At 39.2% G+C, this 26,115-nt stretch overlaps 2 protein-coding genes across 3 annotated transcripts; both read left to right on the top strand.

Annotated features, from left to right (window-relative positions):
• The first annotated feature begins 2,825 nt into the window (after positions 1 to 2,825).
• LOC105932647 (chemokine-like receptor 1) lies at positions 2,826 to 4,990 on the top strand. Its single transcript, XM_012871890.3, has 2 exons — positions 2,826 to 2,925; positions 3,477 to 4,990. Exon 2 carries the CDS (start codon positions 3,491 to 3,493, stop codon positions 4,562 to 4,564), a length of 1,074 nt encoding a protein of 357 aa, XP_012727344.2. The 5' UTR covers positions 2,826 to 2,925; positions 3,477 to 3,490; the 3' UTR covers positions 4,565 to 4,990.
• Positions 4,991 to 10,072: 5,082 nt separating this feature from the next.
• On the top strand, positions 10,073 to 25,421 carry si:dkeyp-84f3.5 (C2H2-type zinc finger protein). Of its 2 annotated transcripts, none has more exons than XM_012871879.3 (3): positions 10,073 to 10,205; positions 22,461 to 22,555; positions 23,064 to 25,421. In XM_012871879.3, exon 3 carries the CDS (start codon positions 23,200 to 23,202, stop codon positions 25,108 to 25,110), a length of 1,911 nt encoding a protein of 636 aa, XP_012727333.2. In that variant the 5' UTR covers positions 10,073 to 10,205; positions 22,461 to 22,555; positions 23,064 to 23,199; the 3' UTR covers positions 25,111 to 25,421. The 2 variants fall into 2 exon arrangements, with proteins under 2 accessions (XP_012727333.2, XP_021176975.2); XM_021321300.2 differs by having other exon boundaries at positions 22,461 to 22,634.
• The last annotated feature ends 694 nt before the right edge of the window (positions 25,422 to 26,115 follow it).

The raw sequence follows: 26,115 nt of genomic DNA, 5'->3' as shown, positions 1-26,115 counted from the left end.
TCCACTGGAGTACAACAAAGAGCATGGACAAAACATGTGCACAAATTGGAGCAAAGTGTATTGCTCTATGATTGATCTTTTATACATAAATATCCATCCATTTTCCATCACGCTTATCCCTTGTGGGGTCGCGAGGGGTGCTGGTGCCTGGTGCCTATCTCCAACTGTCAATGGGCAAGAGGCAAGGTACACCCTGGACAGGTCGGCGGTCTATCGCAGATTCATAACTATATAATGCATATATTTTTAAAACAACAAAGGTGTGGTTACCACAGTTTTGTCTTCTTTTTGAACATGACAAAAAACAACTTAGCTCATAGCCTTGCCCACAAAGGCCATCTGTGCTTTCAGAATTGGTTGCATAGATAGTTGCACTGAACAAATGTGAAGATATTTTCTATGTTAATAAATTTTATTCCCATATTTCGCTTTCAATGCAGAGGACATGTCACAGTAGAGGACTGAACAGATAATTTCTCACTCAAACAGCTCCACGACGACAAAAAATAAAAAGTTATATTGAAACAGTTTGACTAGTTGCCCAGCTGTCTTTGGGTGTATTACAGAAAATCAGTGTGTCTGTGTGAGTTCCAAATTTGTGAACAGGATGTCGACTTTGACTCATACTGTCCTATATTTTATTTTTAGGGAGACCGACTCATGACAGTAAATACATGATGCGTCATCGACTGTCTAATCCTTTGGTGTTAGGTTATGGTTTTTATTTATGGTCTTTGTGTTCTCACCATTTCCCACCATTTGCTGGTTATTGGTTTATTTAATACACTACCACATGCTTTTTCAACTCCTGATTTGGACTTGCCACAGGGGCGACGGATATAAAACTGTTACACCCGAACGCTGGGCCATGATGACAAAAGCATGTACCGTTTTGAATCAAAAGGAAAACTCAACTGCATTAGCCCCTGGTAAACCCTAAGAGGGCAGCACTAAAGCAGTTTTAAGACAAATATTGCAGAACTAATCAAGTTCACATAAAAAACATTTTTTAAATGTACCATAACATAAAAAAATCACCCTTATACCCTATTTATACAGTTAATCTGCAAAAAAAAAAGTAGATTTTGTGGTGAGTAATATGTCAAGGATACCCCTGTCGTGAAACTAGGATGGATGATCAGTTCAATTGACATGTTCAGGGTAAGATTTTGAAGTAGAGTATGTAGGTTGGCTTTAGCACTCAGTGGGTGAAAGTGGACTAACATCTGGCCAATCCATGACAGTGCAAACACGTGCGGTTATTCATTCTCAAATCCACCCTCAAAGTCAAGTTAGAGTTAGTTATTCTGTATGAAGAAGAAATATTTTACAACTGTTTGCATATTGTTAAGAAGAAATGGTAAAACTTTGAACATGCTACTCAAAACATGCCGATGTGTTAAAACTAGATGTCAAGGGATATATCAGCCAGCCAATATATTCGGCTGATTATTCCGATTTTTTTTTCCTGTATCGGTATCAACCGATATGAGTGTGCGTATCAACCGATACCGATTCATTAGCGTATTCAGCAGCCATGCCTTGACATCACATGGAGCCGCATACATTGCCACTCCATCCTTGGCAGAGAGCAGCTGGTAATGTTGCAAGACCTGGTGTCAACAACAACAAAGGTAAGTTTTCAACTTTTAATGTAATTTTAACTGTCTAATTTAGCTGCATCTGGCCTTTGACAGTCTGTGGCTTTCTCACTGTGAGCAGGAGGAAAAGTGGTGTGTGTCTGTTTCTGTATCTAAAAACCCAGATCTGATCACCAGCTAGTGAGCCGCCACTGCTGTGTGTGTGTTTGCTCCCATGGAGAATTATGCATCCACATAAAATTATTAACAATCACTACGCCTCCAGCATCTAACTTGTCATAAAGTGTCCATACACTGCAGCAGTGGTGTCATGTTTTTTCTCCTCCTTCTACCCATTGAAATAAATAAGCTCTTGTGACAAGTTCATTAAGTGCAAATAAAGCGCTGACATAAGAGTCGTGATGCATGTTTTTATCCGTTTACCTTGTCTGAAGCTGATTGTTAATATTAGTGGATTTAATATCAAGTTTTGATACTTGTGTAATATTTGGTATCATTGCCATTTTTACCATGTAAATGAAGGAAGAAAAAACTATATCGGCCTCAAGAATCGGCACCAAAAAAAAAATGGGCATGTTGGAATTGATTAGACTGATGTCAGAATAATCGGGAACGGTCTTAAAGAAAAAACTGTTTCGTTTGATCTCTTGTTACCTCTATATCTTCTGCTTCTGACTTAACATAAACATCTCCACAGATGTAGCCCTAGATCAGGTGTTACAATGCAAGCAAATAAGCTTTAATGTCAGAAAAAGGCACAGAAATCCCATTTTCAAGTCAAAGGCAGACAATAGAGTGTTGTTGTTTGCTATCAAGAAATCCCCATTGTAAATTAAATTTGCAATGTGGTGCTAATCTTTTAAAAATTGCAAATTCATGTCTGCTGTTTGTGTAATGCTTAAATAATTATGTTAATGTATATGAAATAAAAAAAGTCTATCCTGTCGTTCTTACTTTGTGTCATAATCTTAAAGTTTGTGCTGTTGAGACATCTTTGGCAATTGTCCATATGTGTTTCGTAATTCAACAGTATTAGTCAAGCTCAGATGTGCAGGGACTTTTAAAAGGCAGTTCACCTCAGATTTGACCTTAAAGCATAAAAATAAGGCAAAACTTTCATTGTTCTACCCTTTCATCATAACCATGTTTTTCAAGGATAGTTAAAAAGTACGTAACAAAATATTTTTGCCTGGGCTTTGGGTCCGCCTTAATGTGGGCAGTGGCAATATCAACCACAGATATATTCCTATGCACTGGTCTGTGCTTTCTTAGGGGAACTTAGCCACGGACTTATCAGCATCAGACAAGAGAGGTTTCATAAAAGGTATGTTGCTCATTTTAAAAAAATAAAATATCAACTAGTTTCCTATTTTAGAAAAATCAGTTATATTTATTATCCTCAATTCTGCAGACAAATGCTCATATTAAAATCAGTTGAGATTTAAACACTGTTAACCAAAAATTGGCTAAACTATTTCACAGGAGAGACGCTTTTTCCAGAATAGAAAATGTTACATTTGGTCTTCTATCATATGATCTTCAGGCTGGGGTCTTTTCTGTGTGGAGTTTGCATGTTGCATGTTCTCCCTGTGTGCATGTGTGTACTTTTTTTTCTCTCTTGGCATTTTATCGGCTAACAGCATTAATCACTAAAATGAAAACCAAGGACGGTGGTTAAATATGGGGTCTACAGGTTGCTGTAAACCCCATATCTCTGATCAGTGCATCTCTAAAAGCTCTTATCCCATTTCATTTGAGCCCATCTTCTAGTGTTAAAGGTTATGTACATTAAACAATACATTACAGAATTATTAAGAGTAATGAATCCGCTTTATAATGTACCAGAGCTCATTGTGTCCTCATGTTGTCCTGCAGGTATCAGGACAGCCATGGAAACAAACACCTCCATCCATCTCACCACTGTAAATCCCACCCCCTCCTCAGACAACTTAGCCAAACTGAGATATTCTCTACACATCATGTCACTTTGTGTTTACGGCGTGGCCTGTGTCCTCGGCATGCTTGGGAACGGGGCTGTTATCTGGGTGACAGGCTTCAGGATGAAGAAGACGGTTAACACAGTTTGGTTTCTCAACCTTGCTGTGGCTGACTTCCTCTTTACGGCCTTCCTTCCCTTTGCCATCACTTACCAGGCCTTGAATTTCAACTGGGTGTTTGGGAAATTCATGTGCAAGCTGAACAGCACAGTAAACTTTCTGAACTTGTTCGCCAGCGTCTACACCCTTGTGGCGATCAGTATCGACAGGTTTGTGTCAGTAGTGTGGCCCATCTGGGCTCAGGTTCATAGGAGTGTGAGGAAGGCTTCCTATATGTGTCTGTCTGTTTGGGCGTTATCTTTATCTCTCAGCCTTCCGTATTTTGTCTTCAGAGATACTGAAGACGTCCAAGGCAATATCATCTGCTACAATAATTTCGCTTTCTCTAATAACTACAGCAATCCATCTGTGATTCAGTTAGTCAATTTTCGCCATCGGGCCTTGCTCATCACCCGTTTACTCATGGGGTTCATCGTCCCCTACAGTGTAATCATCACCTGTTACGGCATCATCATCCACCGCCTCAGGAGCAACCCCATACTGGCCAAACAATCAAGCCGCTCTTTTAAGATAATTGCTGCCATCATCATCACGTTTTTCCTGTGCTGGGTTCCCTTTCACATCTTCAGTATAATTGAATTGATAAGGTTCCATCCCAGCAACCAAGGCAATGCACTGTTACATGTCATCACCATCGGGATGCCGTTCGCCACAAGCCTAGCCTTTGTTAACAGCTGCCTGAACCCAATCCTGTACGTATTCATAGGCCAAGATTTCAAGGATAAAGTCTGCAATTCCATCCTGAAGGTGTTGGAGACCGCATTTCATGAAGACGATACCAAAACTTGCTCAAAGTCTGTCAGCACCAGCGAGAGCAACAAGTCACATCAGGGCACTGCAGTGTAGAAGCAGTAGTGATTTTTTTTAAACAGCTTAACTGCAAAGAGTATATCAATTCTGCATTTTCCTTCTGGTGTATTTCAATATCGGTATATCGTACTGTAATGACATAAATATGTGTTCCTGACCATTGTGCAACAGCTTTTAGAAATAGCTTAAATGGGTGTTGTTTTGTTGTTGTCAGCACATTTATGTTTGATAAAACAAGAGGAATTAAAGAGCCATTTTCTGAATAATTTCCTGGTTGGCTCTGACTATCAAAAAGAAAGAAAGAAAGAAAACAAATTATAAAGTGATTTGTGAAAGTGGCTATTCATAATTCACAATAACCAAGTTTGACCTAAGCCGTCTTACCATACAATTTCCAAGAGACAAAACTGTTAATTTTAGCCCCATTAACTGAACATTTTTATTTATGTATTCATTGTATTTTAACTTGTGCTGTATTTAATTTTTTGATGTAAAGTATTGTAATGTATTGTATATGAATATTAATGACAAAAAGTACCATAATAGTATAAAGTAAAAAGTAGATGAAATATTTTACCAAAATATTTTTTCATTAAAGAAAAAGATATGGAACGTGTTGCATGTTTTTGTATTCATTCCTTTGTACTATAATGACCCAAAACACAATCCTGTCATCTGAAATATGTGCAAAGAATTTAATTTGATTTGTACCCTGACCCTTACATTTAGTTCTGAAGAATTGGACATGTATTCACAATACGTATGAAGAACACATTCTAGATTGCAAGATCTAGTAACTTTGTATTTTCATACTTTTCTATTTAGCTCTTTTAATGTCGTAATTTCTGATGATCCTGGAAACTTTGTCCCGCAAGGTCTACCAATAAATGCACAAAAAGACAAGTGTTGGGCTTCAAGGCTTGTTTTGTCCTTTCTCTTGGAACTTGGTTTGTTTGTCACCTCCATAAAATTATCAAACATGTTACAATATGTACAGTGGTGTGGAAAAGTGTTCACTCCCTTCCTGATTTCATATGTTTTTGCATGTTTGTTACACTTAAGTGTTTCAGAACTTCAAGTTAATTTAAACAATGTTAAAAGACAACACTACTAAACACAAAAGGCAGTTTTTAAAATGAAGGTTTTTATTGTTAAGGAAAAATAATCCAAACCTACATGGCTCTGTGTGTCAAAGTGATTGCGCCCCCTGTTAAAATATAACGTAACTGTCACAAATCTTAATATCATCCAATGCAGCTGTGTGGTAGGAAAATCAAACAATAACTGACTTCCCAGAATAATTGAATGAGAAAACGGTGAAGTGGTCAAGTTCCAGCACTTTATTGAGAAACAGAGCAGATTACATAGATGAATGCCCTGTCTCTGACTCTCCGCTGCTCTCGCCTCTCACTAATACCTGACAGCAGCCTTGCCGTGAGACAAAACAAAGTCATATCCTATTCAATGTTGGCGTATTCGCACAGCAAAAACGGCAACATTGAGTTGAGCTGATGTGCCGTTGTCGTGTCTCCAGTGCTCACATGTCTGAAGTGGTGTCAACTCATAGTGACTTTAGGATAATAATCCAATAACAAATTGTAAATGGGATTAAGCACTTCTGTAACAATAAAAACACAAAAGTGATAATCTATGACTGTAACCAGGTGTCTGATATCTCAGAGAACATTCAAGACATCATGAAAGAGCTCCCAACCCTGAACAAAAATCATAGTACACACTGAAGCCTTGGTTGTCAATAAAAAATCAGAAGTAATGAAGTAGGATTACATTCCTCTGCTAAATATAATTGAAAGTCTCAATATCAAGGTGTTTCTCAGCGGACCTCTCATGACCATTTATTGTGGGGATGAGATTTTTTTGCAAGACTTCTAATGCATTACAGCTGGCGAAAAATATGCAATAAACATCAGTGACTTCACTGAAAACTTTATTATTTTCTGGGAGAAAATATATCTTTTCTACAGAGACAGTTTCTCTCTAAGTAGGTCAGGTGCAAAACCCCTAATTTCCAACATGTTCTATTCTGTGAACCATACCAGCTGTGAACCAAACTACATCACAGACTTATCAGAGTATAAACCCTTCAGACCACTCACATCTTCTGGCTCAGAAACAAACATGGAGAAGCAGCATTTAGTTCTTACGCTCCATTTATCTGGAACAAATTGTCAAAAGACTGTAAAAGTGCTGAAACCCTGAGTTCCTTAAAAATAAACGCTAAAACCTATTTGCTTAGGACTACCTTTAAATTTTAATATTCAATTGAAACTGTTGTAGTTAACTGAAACATCATTAGATTAAGTTTGTAGTCCTTATCTTGACCTGCTGCTACTATTCCACTGCAATGTACTTTCCTCCGTATGTTTTCTTTTTTTCCCTTATGTTCATGTACAGCACTTTGAATTGTCTTGTTACTGAAATGTGGTTTACAAATAAACTCGCCTAACCTTAATTTAGAAACATCTTGCGTGTGAGTTGTAATTTCTTAACAATGTATCTCTCAGAGGGTAGCAGTATGTGTACAGGGAAGGAAGCTTATGTTGAAACACTAGAGTTGTGAAACTGTTGCCAGGAAAAGCCCTATCTATATATGGGCTTTTCTTTTCTATCAGCTAAAAAGATAGTGAGGCAGCTTAGTTTTAAGGTGTAAAACTTAAACTTTTGGCTTTAAACAGCAAGAAGGATGAATGTTAAATTTTTCAATTTTCTTCCTTTGAGTAAGCAGTTTAGTTTGTGAAGATTTTGTTTGGTCATGCTCTTTGACCCCCAGATGGGACTGTTTAACCATGTAAATATGCTCATCCCATAATTGTTGGGCTGTGGTATGTCCACTACTTTTTTTTATTATTTTTTTATTTATTTTTTTATTTACTGTCATCGCTACTTTGATAATTTGGTGCAGTGAATACATTGTCATAGTCATAGCTTTGGAACATGACGTTTATCTTTATGAAAGTAGCCATAAGAAGGATTGATTCATGGTGGTCACAAAGGGATGTCCACAGTTTTATTTGCAAGGCATTTTAGACACATACTTTTAAAATATATTCTATAATATTCTAATTAAATACTATAATTGAAATTAAAGTAATAGATTTAGGGGAAAAAATGATGCCTCAATAATGATTTGCTTTAAAAACATTAAAATCAAAATGGAAGTGATGCTGAGGCCTATAAAATGGACAGAAAAAAATCTGAATAGTAAAACACAAGTGTTATTCAAAAATTAGTGAGGTCTTTATTACACAATTTCGTATAAGAAGCTAAAAAGATTTCAGGTAGCTATATAATTAAAAAGCATCAAGAAGTAGTGAATGAGGGAAAGATGGCAAGAACAGAGAAAAGGCAAACGGTTTTTATAGAATTCAGCAGAGGACAGCTGGAAATGAGGAGCGCTGATACAGAAGGGAAGAAGCTTTCTCAGAATTGGACATACATGATTAAACAGTACCTTAAGTCATAGTGTGGAAACATAATACAGGTAAATGTGATTATTGTGGTGAAGATGAAACTATAGATCATATTTCGTTTGCGGTTGTCAGAAATACAGAAATGAAAGAAATGCGGTTGTCAGAAATACAGAAATGAAAGAATTCAGTCAACACAGTCTTTATAAAATGACAAAAGGTTAAATTCTGTTGAATTATTACAGAGAAGGTCAACATTTGATGGTACCCAAGGTTTGACAGATTATCTTAAACAGACTTTAGACAGTTTATTTGATAAAATTAGTTTTTTGTTTTTTTTAGCTTCGTTCCAATCCACACTCCATGCCAGGTGGTGGCGGTAATGTACTTATTTTGTTTGTTGCAACCTGCCAATTTCTTTTTCTTTTTTTCAGAGAAAAAAGATGAATTGATCATGTACAAATTAAAAGTCACAGTTCAAACCCCTGAGGTTTATAGTATAAAAGGAATCCTAAGTGTACGATAAAAGTGCAATTGTAACTAAAAGATTTTTTTTTAAGGACAAAAGAAAGGGCTACGGTTGAAATTGTAAGTCCTATTTTTCAATTAAGGCAAGAAGACTGGGGGCATTTTTATTATGCGTTCTACTTAGAGCCTTGAAGTATAGCAGAAAGCTATTTTAAAGACATATAAATTAGGTTGGATTTTAAGGTACTTAGCTTTGTGGATGAAGAACTTAACCAGAATGATAGTGTTTAAAGTTACTTTTGCGGTTGTCCAATCAGACCGTAGATAACGTCTCTTTCAGGGAATATTTTAAGAAAAGGGATTTTATGGAATAACCAACCAAAAATATCAGTCCAGTGTGCCTCAACATAAATACAATGGATAAATAAAAGGTCAGTCGTTTTAACCGCATCACAAAAATCACAATTTTAACTAAATAGTTTTTGAATGAAGTTACTGATGTGCAGTTTATGACTTTATTGTAATTGGAAGAATTTATATAAATCCATCCATTTTCTAACACGCTTATCCCTGCTGGGGTCACGAGGGGTGCTGGTGTCTATCTCCAGCTGTCAATGGGCAAGAGGCGGGGTACACCCTGGACAGATCACCAGTCTATCGCAGGGCAACACAAAGACAAATAGGACAAACAACCATTCTCACACACATTCACACCTAAGGAGAAATTAGAGAGGACAATTAACCTAACAGTCATGTTTTTGGACTGTGGGAGGAAGCCGGAGTACCCGGAGAGAACCCATGCATGCACAGGGAGAACATGCAGAAAGACCCAGGACCTTCTTGCTGGGCAACAGTGCTACCCACTGTGTTATTGTGCAGCCCGCAATAATGGAGTGTGGAAAAAAAATAGAAAGCATCTCAGCAGCTATAAAAAAAAAGGGATAAAGGAAAACCTACCACGTTTTATACAGATCTGAGTAGTAGTTGTATTTTCATATAAACATCCTATGATATTCTGAAAGAGAGTTCCAAAAGAAAACAACTTCAAGTTATGAAATTTAAAGGGGTGCTCGATGGAGTCAAAAACCTTGTAGAAGTCTGCCGTCGTTATCTTCTGTAAGATAATTGTAATCAAGAACCTCCTGTATAAGGCAAATGTTAAATGAATAGACCTTTCCTTCATAAATCCTGATTGTATGTCACTAATAATTTGATCTGTTTGTTTTTAATCGTTTTGCAGCAACCAAAGGTTATATATATATATATATATATATATATATATATATATATATATATATATATATATATATATATATATATATATATATATCAATGTTCAATAATGTAATGTCTGTGTATTCAATTGTCTAAAATAGTAGGGTCTTTACCGGGTTTGGGGATCAGTGTTATAATGCGCTGCTTCATTGTGATTGGAAGGGAATTACAATTACAACTACAATTATTTATGGCTTCTGTCGCCATTAGACTAAAGGGTTCTCTTCGAGCAACCCAAAAATATTTATAAAGGTCTGCCGTCACAGACAGGAGATTTATTCAAGAATAAAAAAGAAGGTATAGAATGTCTAAAATCCCCTTAGAATCGCAAGGTGGCAGCAAAGCCTTTGGTCGCTTGTTGCACTGTGAGAAAATGGAAACAGAAGAAGAAGACGGAAGCGAGCCACCCGGCCTGTTTTAGCTAGCAGGCTACAATTTCACGTCGGCTTTTAGCTGGGTGTTACACACTATTAGTGGCCGTGTTCTGAGATGTGCGGCATTTCACGGTAAGTCGCTGCACAGCAAATTGTTGAAATTGGTTTTCGTCAACCTAAATGTCTGACTGTTAAGAAATAAAATGCCCGGATGTTCTCACAATTGAGGTGTTAGCGTTAGCTAGCTAGCAGCAGCTAAAGGTAACCACTCCGACCACAATGAGCTCACGAAGCGAACAACTTAGTTGCTCGAATGCAGTACGTAAATCATTGCAGGTCGTTGTAGATTTACGCCGTACCTAGCTGATATTAGCTACTGACTGGGCCTTCTTGTATCATAAAGTAATGGGGTTAGCTTAAAGAAGTAACGCTGAGCGTGTTGGCATGCAACAATGTGTACATGGTTCGGCTAGCAACAATGGGGTTGACAGGGCCGAACTTCTGCTTTGAAAATATCCTATATAGTAGAGTTTTGTTTTTGATAACTGCTAAGAAATCCTGCCAATGCCTCGCTGGCTCTAAAATACTGGACACGTGTTTGTTTGTATACATTCTGTGTGCTTGATAAGGAAAACATCCATCATACAGGTTTAGGAACCAGGTTACATTTGTCGTTCCGTTACTTTCTGAATAAACAAATATGAATGCATTTGTGTATCTGACAGTTGTGTGTGTATGCATTTAAGTTTAGTTTGTTTGAAGCCCCTTTATTTTTACTTTAAACACAGGTTAGGATTAAAAAAAATGGCTAAATGTAACCTCATCATTGACTCTCCAGATAGCTATACAGCTTGTTACTTAAACCTAAAGCAAAAAAATAATGTTGCAGATCATTTACCGGCTTTTTAATGTGTAGCATCTGACTAGAAAAAGCATATGCTGTGTCCGGGTGATGGAATAACACACTCTGCATACTGTATGAGGGACTATACACATTTGACAGGAGGTAGCCTACTTTAATTGAAATGGTTAAAAAAGAGTAGTCAGTAGAATTAGAAATTATTACTGTGTATAGTTTTAGAATGATAATAATCAGTACGGTCCAAGAATTAATAATACACCTTATTCCAATAACCCATGATACTTTGCGTGGAGGAGTATTTGCACATGTAAACAAAGTAACTTAACTCTTGAAGAGTAAATAGAATTTAGCTTGAGAAGATACATTTTCTCTTTATCATATTGCATTTGACTGGTGTAAATTTAAAAAATGCAACACAATGTCACTGTTGGCTGTAATTTCAAAAGAGGAAGAAAAAAAAATAGAAAAGGTGAGGTGACTCTTCACTCCCCACATGAAAAAAAAGATCACCATTGGAAGAACACAGCTTCCGAAGGACCCACATTTGTGCTCTCAACACTCCTCTCCAGAAGACTCAGTGTTTACGAGCAAAATTGATGACAGGTGTTAATTATTTCTGAAATCTATATTGATCCCGTTTTGCTGTTGACTCGGTTATTTAGTTACCACATTCATCTTGATTTTTTCATGGTATTATATTTTTCGTACTATAAAGCGCATTTAAAATCCTTAAATTTTCTCAAAGATTGATCTGGTGCACCTTTTATATATCATTAAAGCTGTTCTTACTGACCAGTTTTTATGTGGTACAATGTTCTCTAAAATCTGTTAAATTGTCTAAGTACGACTTCTGTTAGCAACAAAGCAGCTACGCTGAATTGATAATTAATATTCAGAGTTACGGTACACTGTGCCACTACCTGATTGGCCTCCTGAGCTGTCTACAAGACTGCCTGGCTGTAATGTCTAAACTAGAAGTGCATTCATGTAAGGCAGCCCACGCCCGGAGTACGAACCAAGTAAGTTAATTCAACATAAAAGTTATGTTTATTTTGGCCTTATGTTGGAAACAGGGCAGTGTCGTCCAACTACGGATCAACTACGGATCCGTCTCCCTATCCACAAGATAGCTCTCTCTCTCAGGAGAGGGCGTTGTTAGAGTAAACACATCGGACATGTAGCATACACGCGTACTACACTTAGGTTAGCTTTTAATTTTAATCATCTAATAAATGTACACTAAGTGTACATTAGTACATTTTTCTAATTTCAGATGCCTATATGCTCCTGTTTGGCAGGGAATAATCAGGAAAACATGCTGTCAAAGTTCACTTCCGGAAGTATCCCACAATAAGAGTTGTCGAAAATAAAGCGCCATGGATGATGTAGTTGTGACAAGCTAACAAAGTAAAATATGCGATTTCTAATCAGATATAATAATCATGATATGGACTTTTAGGTGATCAAAACATAGGATACATTACTGGTAATTTAATACCATACAAATATATTACTGGTAAAGACCTCTTGTTGCACGAAACTTTTTTCATGATACAAAAATTCCCCAGATTGCAGGAACAGTCTCTTTTTTTTTTTTTTTGTTTCTGTGCATTTTTAACACGACTGTTGAAGCCACAAGTTAACGTTGGTCTGATTACTGCAGCTTGCATGGGAACAATTAGTCATGTTGGGTCATGTCAGAGCGTTTTGGGACAAACCAGTTATGCCCCTTTTCCACGGGCTCAGGAGATGGTTGGGCTACAATGTGATGTGAACAGATTACTGTTCACTGATTGGCCATGGGCGTGGTCAGCAGGATCACGCAACAAAACGCCATAGAAGCAACGGAATCATCACAAGCAGGGCTGAACGATATAGAAAAAAAGCATATCGATAAAACAGAAATCATATTGATCGATATCAATAATTATCAACAAATTCAAAACATATATTTTAAGTGCAGCCCTAGCCATTTTATGCTGTTGCAAACATGTAAAATGAAATAAATAAAATTAATTCAAACTCAACCCTTTATTCAACCAACGTTTTTCCAAAACTGCAAGTATCTAAAAAAGAACTCGCTGAACTCTTCGAGGGGGCGAAGCTTATTTCCTGGGTCTCCGTTGTGATTGGTTGGGAGGATGTAATGACTGTAATATTAACCTACGTGGCTAGAATGCAAAAGGAAGAAAAACTGTTCTTCTATTGAACTATTTACTGACCCTTTTTTCTATCATCGATATACGTCTGTCGATCGATAATTATCTTTATTGAATCGTCGTCCAGCCCTAATCACAAGCAACTGGCAAGTGTAACCCTTGGTGCTATAAGGTGCTTTTCTGTGCATCAAAGACTGCAATATTCAGCGGCAACTTGATGAAGCAACTAGAAATGAAACCTCATTTGCCGAAGTAGTGGAGACGACGCCAAGCTATGGACTTCTCCGCACATTGTAGCCACAATCTTGCCTTTGGAGGACATCTGCAAAGGTGAGGTTTTATTTTACTTTGCTCACGTTGGACCATACAACAGTAACAGTTATTACCAGTCAATATCTGCTAGCTTAAGATGATTAAAGAGTGCAAAAGAGCTAGCTCGCTTAGCAGCGATAGCGCTTTGCTTCCGATTCCTGGATTATTTTGCACTCTATTCAACTGGTTTGTGTTCTGATAAAGGATCCCTCTCCTCAACTGTAGGAGCTGTTGGCACAAACGACTCTTCTTCATCCATTCTTCAGCTTCGAAGCTGGCTAATCTGAGTGCCCCAATGCCCCTAGAAGCTCCTTCAGCAGACTAGCCAGCAACTCCATTCAGATGAGCAGTGTGTGGGTATGTGGCTATTTTATACTATATTGAATGTTTGCATACATTTGTCTTGTGTGTACGTCTCTAAATAATACGACAATTATTTATGTGTGCATATAAAGTAATGTCTGTGTGTCGACCTGTTTATGCCAACATGCTTATGTTAGGGCAACAGCCCCTCCATTCCTCAGCAAGAAAAGTCGCTATTGGCTGTGCTAGAAGTTGCTAGATGATGCCATTGCATAATTTGTATATTAATTTATGTAAATAGGCTGTATGAAAGGTGAGCTTTTAGCAAGACAAAGTGCTTAAAACCACTGTTAAAATGTTTAGAACTTAAAACATAACTATGACATTTTTTTTGTTGTTTTTTTTATACATTGTCTGAATTCCCACTACATAAAACAAATTAGACCAAAAAGACAGTAATCACAATGTGAATGAGGTAAATAAGTGATTGAAGCTGTGTGAATCAAATTCAGGGAGTTATTGTAGTTCTACATTTGAGAGGAAAAAAAGACTACTTTAAAAATTCCATTTACGTAATTTTTATTTTGCCGCTTTGTAATTCAGGGCAAGATAACCAGTAGTTTTACGCATGAAAGATTCATTTGCAATGTAAAAAAAAAAAGATTGGAGCAGGTCTGCTGTTTGTCCTCTGACTGCATGTGGGGCTTTCAGGACAAGATGGCTGCAGCTGTCTGTGTGAGACAGCGCTTTGTGGAAGTGTGGAGCGACGAACAGCAGCACTCGCTGCTACCTCAAGACAGTAACGATAGAATGATTGCTGCTTTCACGGGAAGTCGCCAAGAACACAGAAAACGTCACAAAAAAGTTTTCTCAGTTGCTTCAAAAAAGTCGCTAGAGGGATGGGTATCGTTAAGGATTTATCGGCACCACTACTCTTAACGATCCTCCTTATCGATCCAGTACTTTATACATACAAGAAATTAACTTAAATAAAAAGTATGTTGTATATTTCCATATATTACTAAAGAAACTTCGCTGTCCAAAATAGAAGCCTTTCGGTCAACTGCCCCATATTAAATGTGCAAATAATTTATAGCCTACACATACATTTCTTGTTTGTTTTTAAACATCACAATTAAAACATCGTACATGTATTCATTGCAATAATTAATGCAAACGTATGTCAATGCTTCATGTGTTTGATTTACATACATACATGCATACATACTTGCCTGCTGTATCTGATTCAGAGGCGGAGCTTGTTGTAGCACTCTGGCGGTGGAACACTGCATCTTTCTGTTTGTATGTGGTGCACTTTTGTAAGCTGTTTTATCAAATTACTTTTGTTCCCACCTTTACAAACAATGTTGTTATTGCAGTAATGGCAGTGTGCATTGTCAACAGCTATTTTTGAGAAGTTAAAACCAAACATTGGACTTTTTTGTTCGCTCTGCTATTGTACCTTTATCAGTGAGCGAGCACCTTTCTTTATGTTGGATGACATAGCAAGGCCAAGAAGTGAGAGCAGAACATTAGCCCCACTGCCGCTCCCAACAGTCTTCTCTGCGGATGTATATCTTAAGTGTATTAAAACGTTTGAGTTGGAGTCTCCCTCAAATGTTGAATACGACCTTAAGCCCCACATACTTCCGCGGACATATGTCCGCAGATTTCAGTGCGGCGTCAGTGCCACTGACAGTATGAGCAGTCTGTGGCAAGGCGTGGCACAGCACGGAACGCTACAGAGTCCAGAGTGCCTAAAACCATCAGGAGGACCGATAAGACTGAGGCTTGTCGGTCCACAAAGTCTGGCCGACGCGGCCCTGGGGCCGTTAGAATACCGGGTTTCAGTACCCATCCCTATTAAACATTTAATGATATTTTGATTAATTTCCAAGTCTGATTTGGGTTTTTATAAGTGCACAAATATGGGCGATGTATAGCAGTGACTCTGCACCACAATCACATATAAAGGAAACCCTGATCTTTGTTTCTGTATAGATTTTATTTATTTGTGTATGTGTGTGTATATAACTTGTAGACATTTGTATGTTTGTAGTCTACATATGTACTAGAACATTTGTTTTATACATTTTCCCAGGGGAAAAACCGGGTGACATGACTGACATGGGCAACGATGAAGAAGAGATGTGAGCAGCACAACTTCTGGATAAACACCTTTTTTTGAAAGTAGAAAAAAATCCTGCCTGGTTGGTGTTTTTAAAAACTAAAGCTGTTGTCGTCTTAGTCAACTAAGCAATCCTTTCTCATACCCTCTCTACACATTCTAAATATTAGAATGACATGTAAAGTTTTTAGTAAAGTATTTTTGTTCTAAAAAGTAAAATTCATAGATTAACGCTGGAGTGAAATATTTCAAGCCATTATTTGTTGTAATTTTGATGATGTTGATGGTGACTTACAATTAATAAAAAAAATTGTAACAAAAAATCATTGTCTCAAAAATGTTGAATAAAGTATTGTGAAAATGTTAAAAAAAAAGTGCTAAAGAAATCATCATTTTGTTGGTGTCTGAAAAACAAGCGGTTCACCTGCCCCTCTCCTAGCAAGCAACCCCAGGTGAGCTCAGACACCCCCCCCCCCTTTTTTTTGTTATACTGGGTGAAATGGTCCTTCCGTCTTGACGGTTGTCAATGCATTATGTATTCAGAAAAAGGAGGTTCAGATATTCGATCTCTGTGAGTGCTGCAGGACTGCAAAAAACAGTAACAGATAATTGCAGCTGTGGAGACTGTAAAATGCAACCCCTCTCCAACACAACATGCCCACATACATGCAACATACCCACTGACTTTAGGGTTAGGGGAGAGGGGAAGGCATATTTACCGTGGGGCTGCAGCTTATACCCTACTTGTAAAAACTCTGACCGATCACTGACATTTGCGCCAGCGGTGAGAGCAGCGGAGCTACATTGAACAGCTGAGAGTCACAGGAAGCAAATAATGTACAAGTTGAAGAGAAAGGCCTCAGTAGAAATAAGACCAGAGTGGAAAATGCCTCCTAGAAGTATCTTACACAAACCAACACTATAAAAACATAATTAGACAGGTGTTTCTCGGTAAAGTTATACCAGTGTTCTGACGGCTCACCATACCCATCGGAACGGCATATGTCTGTTAATGTGCGTGCAATACAATGAAACCTACATAATTGCGCATGTGTTAAATTCCATTCATTTCAGCATACCTCCGACTATGAGTGTCTGTGTATTCTTTTTTTATCCCCCAAAAGGAGCTGTGAAATTGTTTAATTTCCTGTTAAACCGTTCACTCTGTTGTTGGATTGAGTTAACGTTTTGCAACTTCCACCAAACTGGGTTCTCTGGTCATAAAGGTATGGACCCGGTCAGCAACAATACTCAGTTGGGCTGTGGCGTTGACACGATGCTCAATTAATACTAAGAGGCCCAAAATATCCCTCACACCATTATACTACCACCACCAGCCTGAACCATTGATACAAGGCAGGGTGGATCCATGCTTTCAGGTTGGATGACGCCAAATTCTGACCCTACCATCCAAATGTCGCAGCAGATATTGAGACTCATCAGACCAGGCACTGTTTTTCCAATCTTCTATTGTCCAGTTTTGGTGAACATGTGTGCAAATTGTAGCCTCAGTTTCCTGTTCTTAGCTGACAGGAGTGGCACTCGGGGTGGTCTTCTGCTGCTGTAACCCATCCGCCTCAAGGTTCGACGTGTTGTGCGTTCATAGATGCTCTTCTGCATAGATTGGTTGTAACGGGTGTTTACTTGAGATACTATTGCCTTCATATCAGGTCAAACCAGTCTGGCCATTCTCTTCAGACCTCTGGCGTCAACAAGACATTTGCGCCCACAGAACAGCCGCTCACTGGATATTCTCTTTTTCAGACCATTCTCTGTAAACCCTAGAGATGGTTGTGCGTGAAAGTCCCAGTAGATCAGCAGTTTCTGAAATAGTAAGACCAGCCCGTCTGTTGAAGAAATGGGCCCCGGTCTTCAAGAACTACGTGAAGAGAGCACAGGACCACCTGGAGTGTCTAGCTGCCTTTAAGTCCCTTAAATATCCTTTCTTCCCCATTCTAATGCAGCAGATCGTCTTGACCATGTCTACATGCCTAAATGCATTGAGTTGCTACAATGTGGTTGGCTAGGTGTACCTCATAAAGTGGCTGGTGAGTGTAAAAACAAACACGGAAAAGGAAAAACAAGTACATATACAAACATACAGAAGTGTGTATGTTCTGTCTCTTTTGAACCCCCAGAATGACCCTGAGCCATTCGCCATTCTGAAACACGTTTTAAGATGGATGGTGGTTTGTATTTAGGATCGGCATAAACCACCGGTCTCATTAGGAATGTAATTTCATTCACATTGAGCTTAATCCAATCACAATATTCTGACTGGCGTGTTTACATTACACATGTTTATTCCGATCATCCCTTTATTCTGATTTTAAATTTTAGTTTCTTTATTTCAGATTACTTATAGCCATGTCAACATAATTCACTCCCTTCAGATAGGCTGTAAGCCACAAAAGGTAATTACTAAAGAAGCTGATTGTTCAGAGTGCTTTATTCAAGAGAAGGTTGTATTAAATCCATTCATGAATTTGGGGAACATTCATAGGAGTAGACATGCTACAAGGGCACCCCTGTTGTAGAATGGTAGGGGAAACACTGATCTGGGCATTGTAGGGTTGTCATGGTTGACACACCTCTTTAATGTGACTGAAGTGGTGGTCCACATTTCTATAAGAAATGGGATTGGAGGGTGTCTCCCTATTATGGAGGGATCACACTCCTCAGCCTTCCAGTGGAAAGCTTGCTTTGGAGAGGAGGCTCCAACTGATTTTAGAACCTTGGATCCAGAAGAAGAGATGTTCCAAGTGTTTTGTTGAAGTGGAAAAGGTTCATGACTAAGACCCCCCCCCCCCCCCCCCTTGAAAGAGAGTATGGGGTATCTGGGTGTCATTCAAGGGCCATACAGTTCTTGTATACTCAAAGCAAGAGCTTTGTCCACATTTTCAGCACAAAGTCAAGCCATTTCCTAGTAACGTATAGTACTAGCTTATGTTATTCTAACCCTAATAGCATAAGGTTTATAACTTTGCTAATGCAAGGTCAAGAGGTTTACTGACCTTTCTATGTTGCTCTCAAACATTCGCGTCATACTGAGTGTAATTCATTTCAGCGTAATTTTGCCAACTTTCAATATAAAGACCCAGTACACTGAAATGCGCTGGTGAGTACCCTGGATCTGAGTCTGCTCCTAAACATGACTCACTCATCAATGGTGGTGTTCAGCTCACTATACACTATGCATGGGTAGTTGTAATTGAGTGTCTTCACTATGGGACACATGATTTTGGGGGTGTATCTTTTCATTGTCCCACATGCCAATCTTTGTGATGTGCTCACCTAACACCTTTGTGCGTGCTTGTTCATTGAGCCTCAGTCAGTGGCGTTCACGCTCGCTTGTACATGCATTGGTTCTCTCCTGGTACTTTTGTTTCTTCCCACAAACAGAAAACATGACAGTTAGGTCGTCTCTCTTAATTGCCATTAGGTATGAGTGCGGATGTGTGTGTGTGTGTGTGTGTATAATTGTTTTTACTAGTTTTACTTTTGATGAATTGACTGCCAATGTGTACTCAGGGGTATTATAAACAAATTGGAAGCGATTTGGAAACAGCAGTATCTCAGCCACGTAGTTGTAAGCCATGTAAAATGACAGAGCTGGGGTAGTGGATGCTGATGCATAGTGCAAAGGTTTCCGATTTCTGCAGTCATGATGCAGACTCCGACGGTGAAGTCGACCTACTTCTCGCTTCAAAGTATCCATGTATTTTTGCCTATTTTTTCCCTGCCATTCGCTATATGTACGCGAGAAAGCAACAACAAAAAACCGCGTGTTAACGTCAAATAAATATGCAAGCATATCGAGTTTTTTATTATTATTATCATTATTTTTATTTTATTTTTTTTATGTTGGCGAGGCGGTAGCGTGAGTTTGGCGAGGCAGCCGCCTCGCCAAGATAGCGCTGCGGTAAACACTGGTGAAGCATCCGACAAAAAACCTCATTTGCACGAAAAGCACAATCAATGACGAGACACATGCAGAAGGTAAACATTTGAGTACTGGTCGGGTAAAAGTCTGTATTTGTGAGCATATGTGTGTCTGGATGCATGTTGTGTGGAAATCTGTATGTCCATGAAGGCCATCCCTCCGGCAGGCAAGTGTCCTTGATGGAAAGTCTATCACTTCGCAGCTCCAGCTTGACGCCTCCACAGATGTCAGAAAGGAAGGTGGTGTGGGGGGGGGGGGGGGGCAGGGGATTTGTGTGATATCGCCATAACTCAGGGAGAATTTGATAGCGGGGAGTCGGATTTGAAAGAACAGAATTTGTTATGAGAACGAGCTGACACCAACTTTTCTGTCAGCCTTAAAGTCTTTTCGCCGCTGGCTCCAGGATCCAATATTCCAATAATCCAATCGATGGGCTAGTAACTTTCACACTTCCAGGTTTTTATCCCATCTCACCTCTGTGTACCACAACCGCGGTCAGCTTATCAAGCCGTCCGTTTTGTTCATTCAACGACCTCGTGAGCTGAGAAAAACCGACCGACCTCGAGGAGAGACAGAACAGAAACCGATCAAAGTAGTTGAGTGCATTGAGAAAGTCTGTCTTGTCCTCCGAGGGTAAAGGAGCAGCTTTGTAGTGGTGGCCTGGATGCCTTGCCACATGCGTCTGGTGCTTCTCTGATTGTGGAAGACTCCCTTTTTTTTTTTTTTTTTTTGGCCATAGCCACGCTTTGCTGTTCTCATGGCACAGTTCAGGTTGGCCCTGGCTGATCTGAGTTCCTCTCTGTCCCCACACTTGAACGCCTCATTTCGTGTGCTCAACATTGTGCATATCACATTGGTCATCTAGGGTTTCTGATTTGCCTGTGTAGTGACAGTCTCGGTCACAGAGACATCCTCCACTACTGGATGTATGCAGACATAAGTTCAGCATAGTCCTCTGCGTTGGTGTATTTTTCAATTGTTGCCACCCTGAACATGTCCCAGTTCGTGCACTTAAATCCTGTAATGCTGGCACAGATCCTACAGAGCAGACTATCACTTGCTTCTCTGTAGCTTTTACAGTGGCTTGTAACTTATGCGTTGAGTGCTTCCTTATGGGGTCGACACACAGGGAGCAACATTGCCATTCATTTTCTTTAGAACTTATGCAATGAGGCGACAATGGCTTGCCATCCTCCAGCCAAGTGACCGGCATAAACTTTGCATGTGAAATTTTGAGCTACTACAAATGGACATGCACATACAAGCTTGCGATGCGACACAAATTTAAAACAATTTAAACTTTTCACTGTTGCATGGTATCAAATAACCTTCCTTGTCTGTAATATAGGATGAACCATGTTGGTGGTTTTATTTTTTTGAGTAAACAAAAGCCAGATTTCAGTGAATTCCAGCAATATCTTCTGACTCTTCATCCCTGTCGGTCACAGACTCTTGGGTCCACAGTTATTGTCAATGTTGAGTGTAAACATTCACAGTAACCCCGTGATAATGATAGTGTCGTGTTTACCTTATTTTTTTGGAATGACTTCAGAGGTGATTCCTGCTGCCTGCTTCCATATACTCGCGTGTACTCAAACCTCTGGAGGTCCACCTGACATTTCCACAAACTAGCTACGCAGCATTAGTCACTCTGTGCCGCAGGTGTGTAGTGGGTGCCTGGTGGAGACTAGATGTAGCTAGGCAAGCAACTAGCTCATTAAACGTAATAACATACATCACCTGCTTTGTCAAACTAGCAGAAAGTGTGAGAAATGTATGAATTTGTCACAAGAAATGTAGGAAATTGCTCGAGTATGAAGTCCGGACAGCTAGCGTGGCTCGCAGTCCGTTACGCTGGCTAAAACAACTCTGTACTCCACAGTGGTGGTGTTGTTTTTTTGTTTTTTTTCTTGAATGTTTAAATCTGTTGTAGGTTGCGGCGTAACTTTCAACTCTCAGTACAATGGTATTATGAGACTGTAAGTTGCATTCTTGCTTTGCTATGTTTCTAGTGTAATATATTTCCACACAGCAGGAATGTTGTGATTAAAAGCACCTCTGCTAGCTGGCTGCAAACTGTGGGGATGGATTTCTTGACCGGAAGCGGATCTCATCGTGAGAGCCCGAGGAACTCTGCTACGTTCAGGAAATCCTTACCACAGTTAGCAGCCAGCTAGTAGAGCAGCTGCCTGAGACTCTGGAGACTTTCCAGCAGAAAACCTTAAAGCACAGACGCAGTTTATGGATCGGAAATGTCCCCAGGTTGGATCAGAATTTTCCGATCTGTAAAAAACGTTGGTATTGGAGCCCATAACCGATACTGGATCGGCTCCATCCCTATACTGAATGTTCAGTGCAAAATTAAAACTTTTAAATGATATAGTTCTGTAAATGAGATCTGAATTTTTGCTTACTTATTGGTTTTACCCTAATAAAAGAATTTGAAGTCAGTCATATTGTAATTAATCTGATATTTCGCTGTTAACCAGGAATAACCTTGAACCTTTAAAATATGTTCCCATGGTATTGACAATTGTATCAAGTATCAATTTAAATAGAGGACAACACATGCTGTGTGCTCTTTTATAGCTAATGGTACTGCTGTTACTCCCCAGCCTCTTTCAGAGTATCCTTTCAAGCCAGGACTGAGACTCCTTGTCGTTTCTGTTTTCTCTGAAAGGACCAAGACGGCCTGGGGTGTTGGAAGTCGACCTGTTCCTTTGGATTCTCTGCGCTGCCCAGCTATGTAGTGCAGCTGGTTGGTTTTTACAGCCGGTAGGTTAGCCGGTCTCCTAACTCAAGAGTGTGATTTTTCAGTGAGCATCTATGGGAGCAGCTGTCCAACAGAATCGAGGTAAAAACAAATGAAGACCATTGCAGTCTGGTGCAGAGGCAGTTTATAAAAGGGCTTAATTTTGTACCAATGGTGGAACTGTCTTGTGAAAAGGGTAACTGTTCCAGTAATCAATTCCAGCTTGATTGCTTTAATTATAGAAATTTTGGTGTAAGCATGCATTGTCATTTCAAGTGGTTGGTTTGTGAGTTAAGATGGCTGTCACTGGGGCGGGCCGTTTGCAAATTTGATTTATAAAAAGGCCTGTTCCTTGGGTCCACATGTTCAGTCATCTCAAGGGAGAGCGTGGGATCAACGTTAGCCAAGTGCTGTGCAGCCACATGGTCATTAGTTTTCTTGTTTTATCAAATGGAGTCATCTTTACATATATTTACACATTTCGTCAAACTATTAACATGGTTTTCATACATATTTGTTTCATTTCTACAGGTGCTACAAAGTAAAAGATTGGAGGAGCTGACCTACATCATCGTTTTTTTGGGGACAAAGACCCTTCACTGATTGCCATGGACGTCTTTGGCCATGTCTGCATAGAAATTTAGCTGCACATTTGGGTTCAAAAGTGATGCCATCAGCACACGGACAGAATCGTTTTATCATGGATAAACAGACGGCTGTGAATACTGTTTCTCCAGCACAGATGGGAGCAGAAGCCATTGCTTTCATCTGCACGGAATGTGGCGATGGATTCAGTCAATACACAAATGTATTGACCCATATGGCTATTCATGGGCCTCTGGAGTCTTTTTCCTTTGACGGCTCATCAAATGGATTTGAAATCCCTCGGGAATATGTGCTCCAAGAAAATGGTACGCTGATCATTGTAAATGGTTTAGCTCAGTTGAACTCTTTTAATTCCTCAAATTCTTCTGCCACACCAAGGTCTCCTGAAAGAGTGTCATCACATTTGCCATCACCCATTAAGCCCGTTTCTACAATTCTGAACTCACAGCCCTCCTCGTACAAAGACACATTCAGACCCAGGCCACCAGGCTTAAACTCGGACCAGTCTCGGCAGAACTGTTACCATTGTGAAATATGTAACCGATCATTCACAACCCCACAGAATCTACTCCGTCACCAGCAATACGGTAACTCTGAGAGGGGCTTCAGGTGCACTCTGTGCTGCCAGATCTTTGACGATAAACACAACTTTAAGAAACACCTTCAAGACCACTTCAATGAAAGAATTAGTTGTTGTGGTCACTGTGGTAAGCGATTCCTTAAAATTGATGCGCTTAATGCTCATCAAAAAGAGAATCACTCCATGCCCAAGGGTTTGGGTAAGCCAGAGAGCAAGGAAGATAAAAAGATGGAAAAGGCATATCCTTGTAACAAGTGCAAGCTAGTTTTTTTCTGGATGTCAGACCTACAGATACATTCTTTGTATCATTGCAAGGGACAGGAGCCTGATGTGGAATTGGAATCTGATTTTGAAATTGATGAGTTTTCCAAGGATTCAGAAGATGAGGAGCTTGTAAACTGCCTCACCAACGGTCCATCCAGTGATGTCAAGAATGGAAGTCAGAAAATATCAAGAGATGATGATAATGATGAAAAAAATAAGCAACCCACCTTCACACCATACAGATGTGGTTTGTGCGGGGATCGTTTCGAGAAGTTAGCGGATCTAAAGGAGCACCATGTCACACATCAAACTCAGGAAGAAATTGATGAGTTGAATCAGGAACATCAAAGACCCCTCAAGCGGGTCGTTCCACCAAATAGACGGCGAAGATCTAATCCAAATGGAAAGCTTCATCCTTGTAAACACTGTCATCGAGTCTTTAATCACTCTAGTAGTTTATCTCGACACATGAGATATCATAAGGGCACAATGCACACTTGTGTATTTTGTGGCAGACATTTTCCACAGCGCTGTGATTTGAGAAGACATGTTATCATGTACCACAAAACCGAAGGTTTGAAACTTTTGAACTCAAATTCACAAAATGGGCCCTCATCCAATTTGGTTGACGATGAGAAACAGGCTAACACTCCCGAGGACAACACCAAAGAGTCCCTTGGAAATAAACAGACTTCAGGAGAGCTAAGTGAAAAATTTGTCAGAGCTAACTACAAATGCCTGGAGTGTGGAAAGAAATTTGGACTTTTATGTGTGTACCAGCGGCATTTGCGTTATCACAAGAAAGAGCCAACAAAGTGTCCCAAGTGTCCAGCCGAGTTTAAGAACAGCGTATCCCTTGAGGTTCATCTTAAAAATCACAGTGGCTCTGAACAAGCAGGTGATGATGGTGATGGACAGAAATCTCCTGCCAAAGGCAATGGTGTAGATAAGGCACTTAAAGATAATCCAGAAGACATAGAGGAGGATGATATGGACCAAAAACAAAATGAGAAAGGAAGTTTCTCTGAAGCTCTTTATGAATGCACTGAGTGCACTGACACATTTTCATGTTTGGACACATTTCTTCAGCACCAGGCTTCTCATGGCTCAGAAACAAAAGCTAACTAATAGGTAAAAAAAAGTGTGGTGTGGGTGGAGAGTATACAAAATTCTTTTGTATCAAATGCACAGCCAAGAAGTTGGGCAGTCTATTTCATTTGCCTGTATAACGATGTATAGCAAGATAGTATTCTCTCAACCCTGATTGCAGGTCAGCTGGCTTCCCGTATTTTGTAGTGACATATATTGTGGTAGTTTTCATTGTTTTTTTTACTTAGATCATGGAACTTGAATACCTTTTTAACTGTATGCATATATTCTTTCGAAAGTATAGCATTCTGAAACATTAGGCTGTCATTAAAATAATCAAGATAAAATGCTTTAATGCTTAAAGTTTTGCTTTGAGTCCCTATTTTTTGTACCAACTTCAAAACTGAGTAAAGCAAGAACAAGAATATGTACGATGGGTAAATTTTATTTCGTATGCGTTTCAGTTATTCATAGTACATTTGTGTTCGAGTAACTTATTCATTATTGATTGGATTATTGTAATTGTTGAGCCTTTTGGGCCATGATCAAAGCCTTACTTCTTCACCATCAAGTCCATTACATTCTACGAGGCTTAATGCTTTTACAACACATGATCACCTTGGGTTTAGTGGTAGAAGCAGAATTGCATCACACTTTTGGAAACCTTCATGTGAAATGCTAAAAAAAAACTGGTAGGTGTGTATGTTTGTAATAGATGATGGTACGCCATTTATCGAAAATTACTCTGGGCATCAGAAGTTGACTGCAGTAATCTTAGATCTTGTGAACTGAGGAGCTTGGGCCTAAGTTCAAACTTACTTTGGATGTCTTTCAGAATTTAGCTTATTGGTTGCTAAAAAGCACGTTTTGCCATGGGTTTAACAATGCTTCCCAAGTCCTCCAGCATTATTTATTTGCTTAGCATCATTTTGACAAATTAGCAATTAGCAATATTCTTTGACTTTGTTGCCAATACTAAAATAAAGTTTAAAAAGCCAAAATATAACCTTTCAAATGGCACCTTCCTTTATTTGAGTTATTTAA

This window comes from Fundulus heteroclitus, chromosome 3, assembly GCF_011125445.2.
Source record: "Fundulus heteroclitus isolate FHET01 chromosome 3, MU-UCD_Fhet_4.1, whole genome shotgun sequence".
Taxonomy (NCBI): Eukaryota; Metazoa; Chordata; class Actinopteri; order Cyprinodontiformes; family Fundulidae; genus Fundulus; species Fundulus heteroclitus.
This window is presented reverse-complemented; position numbering and strand designations above follow the sequence as displayed.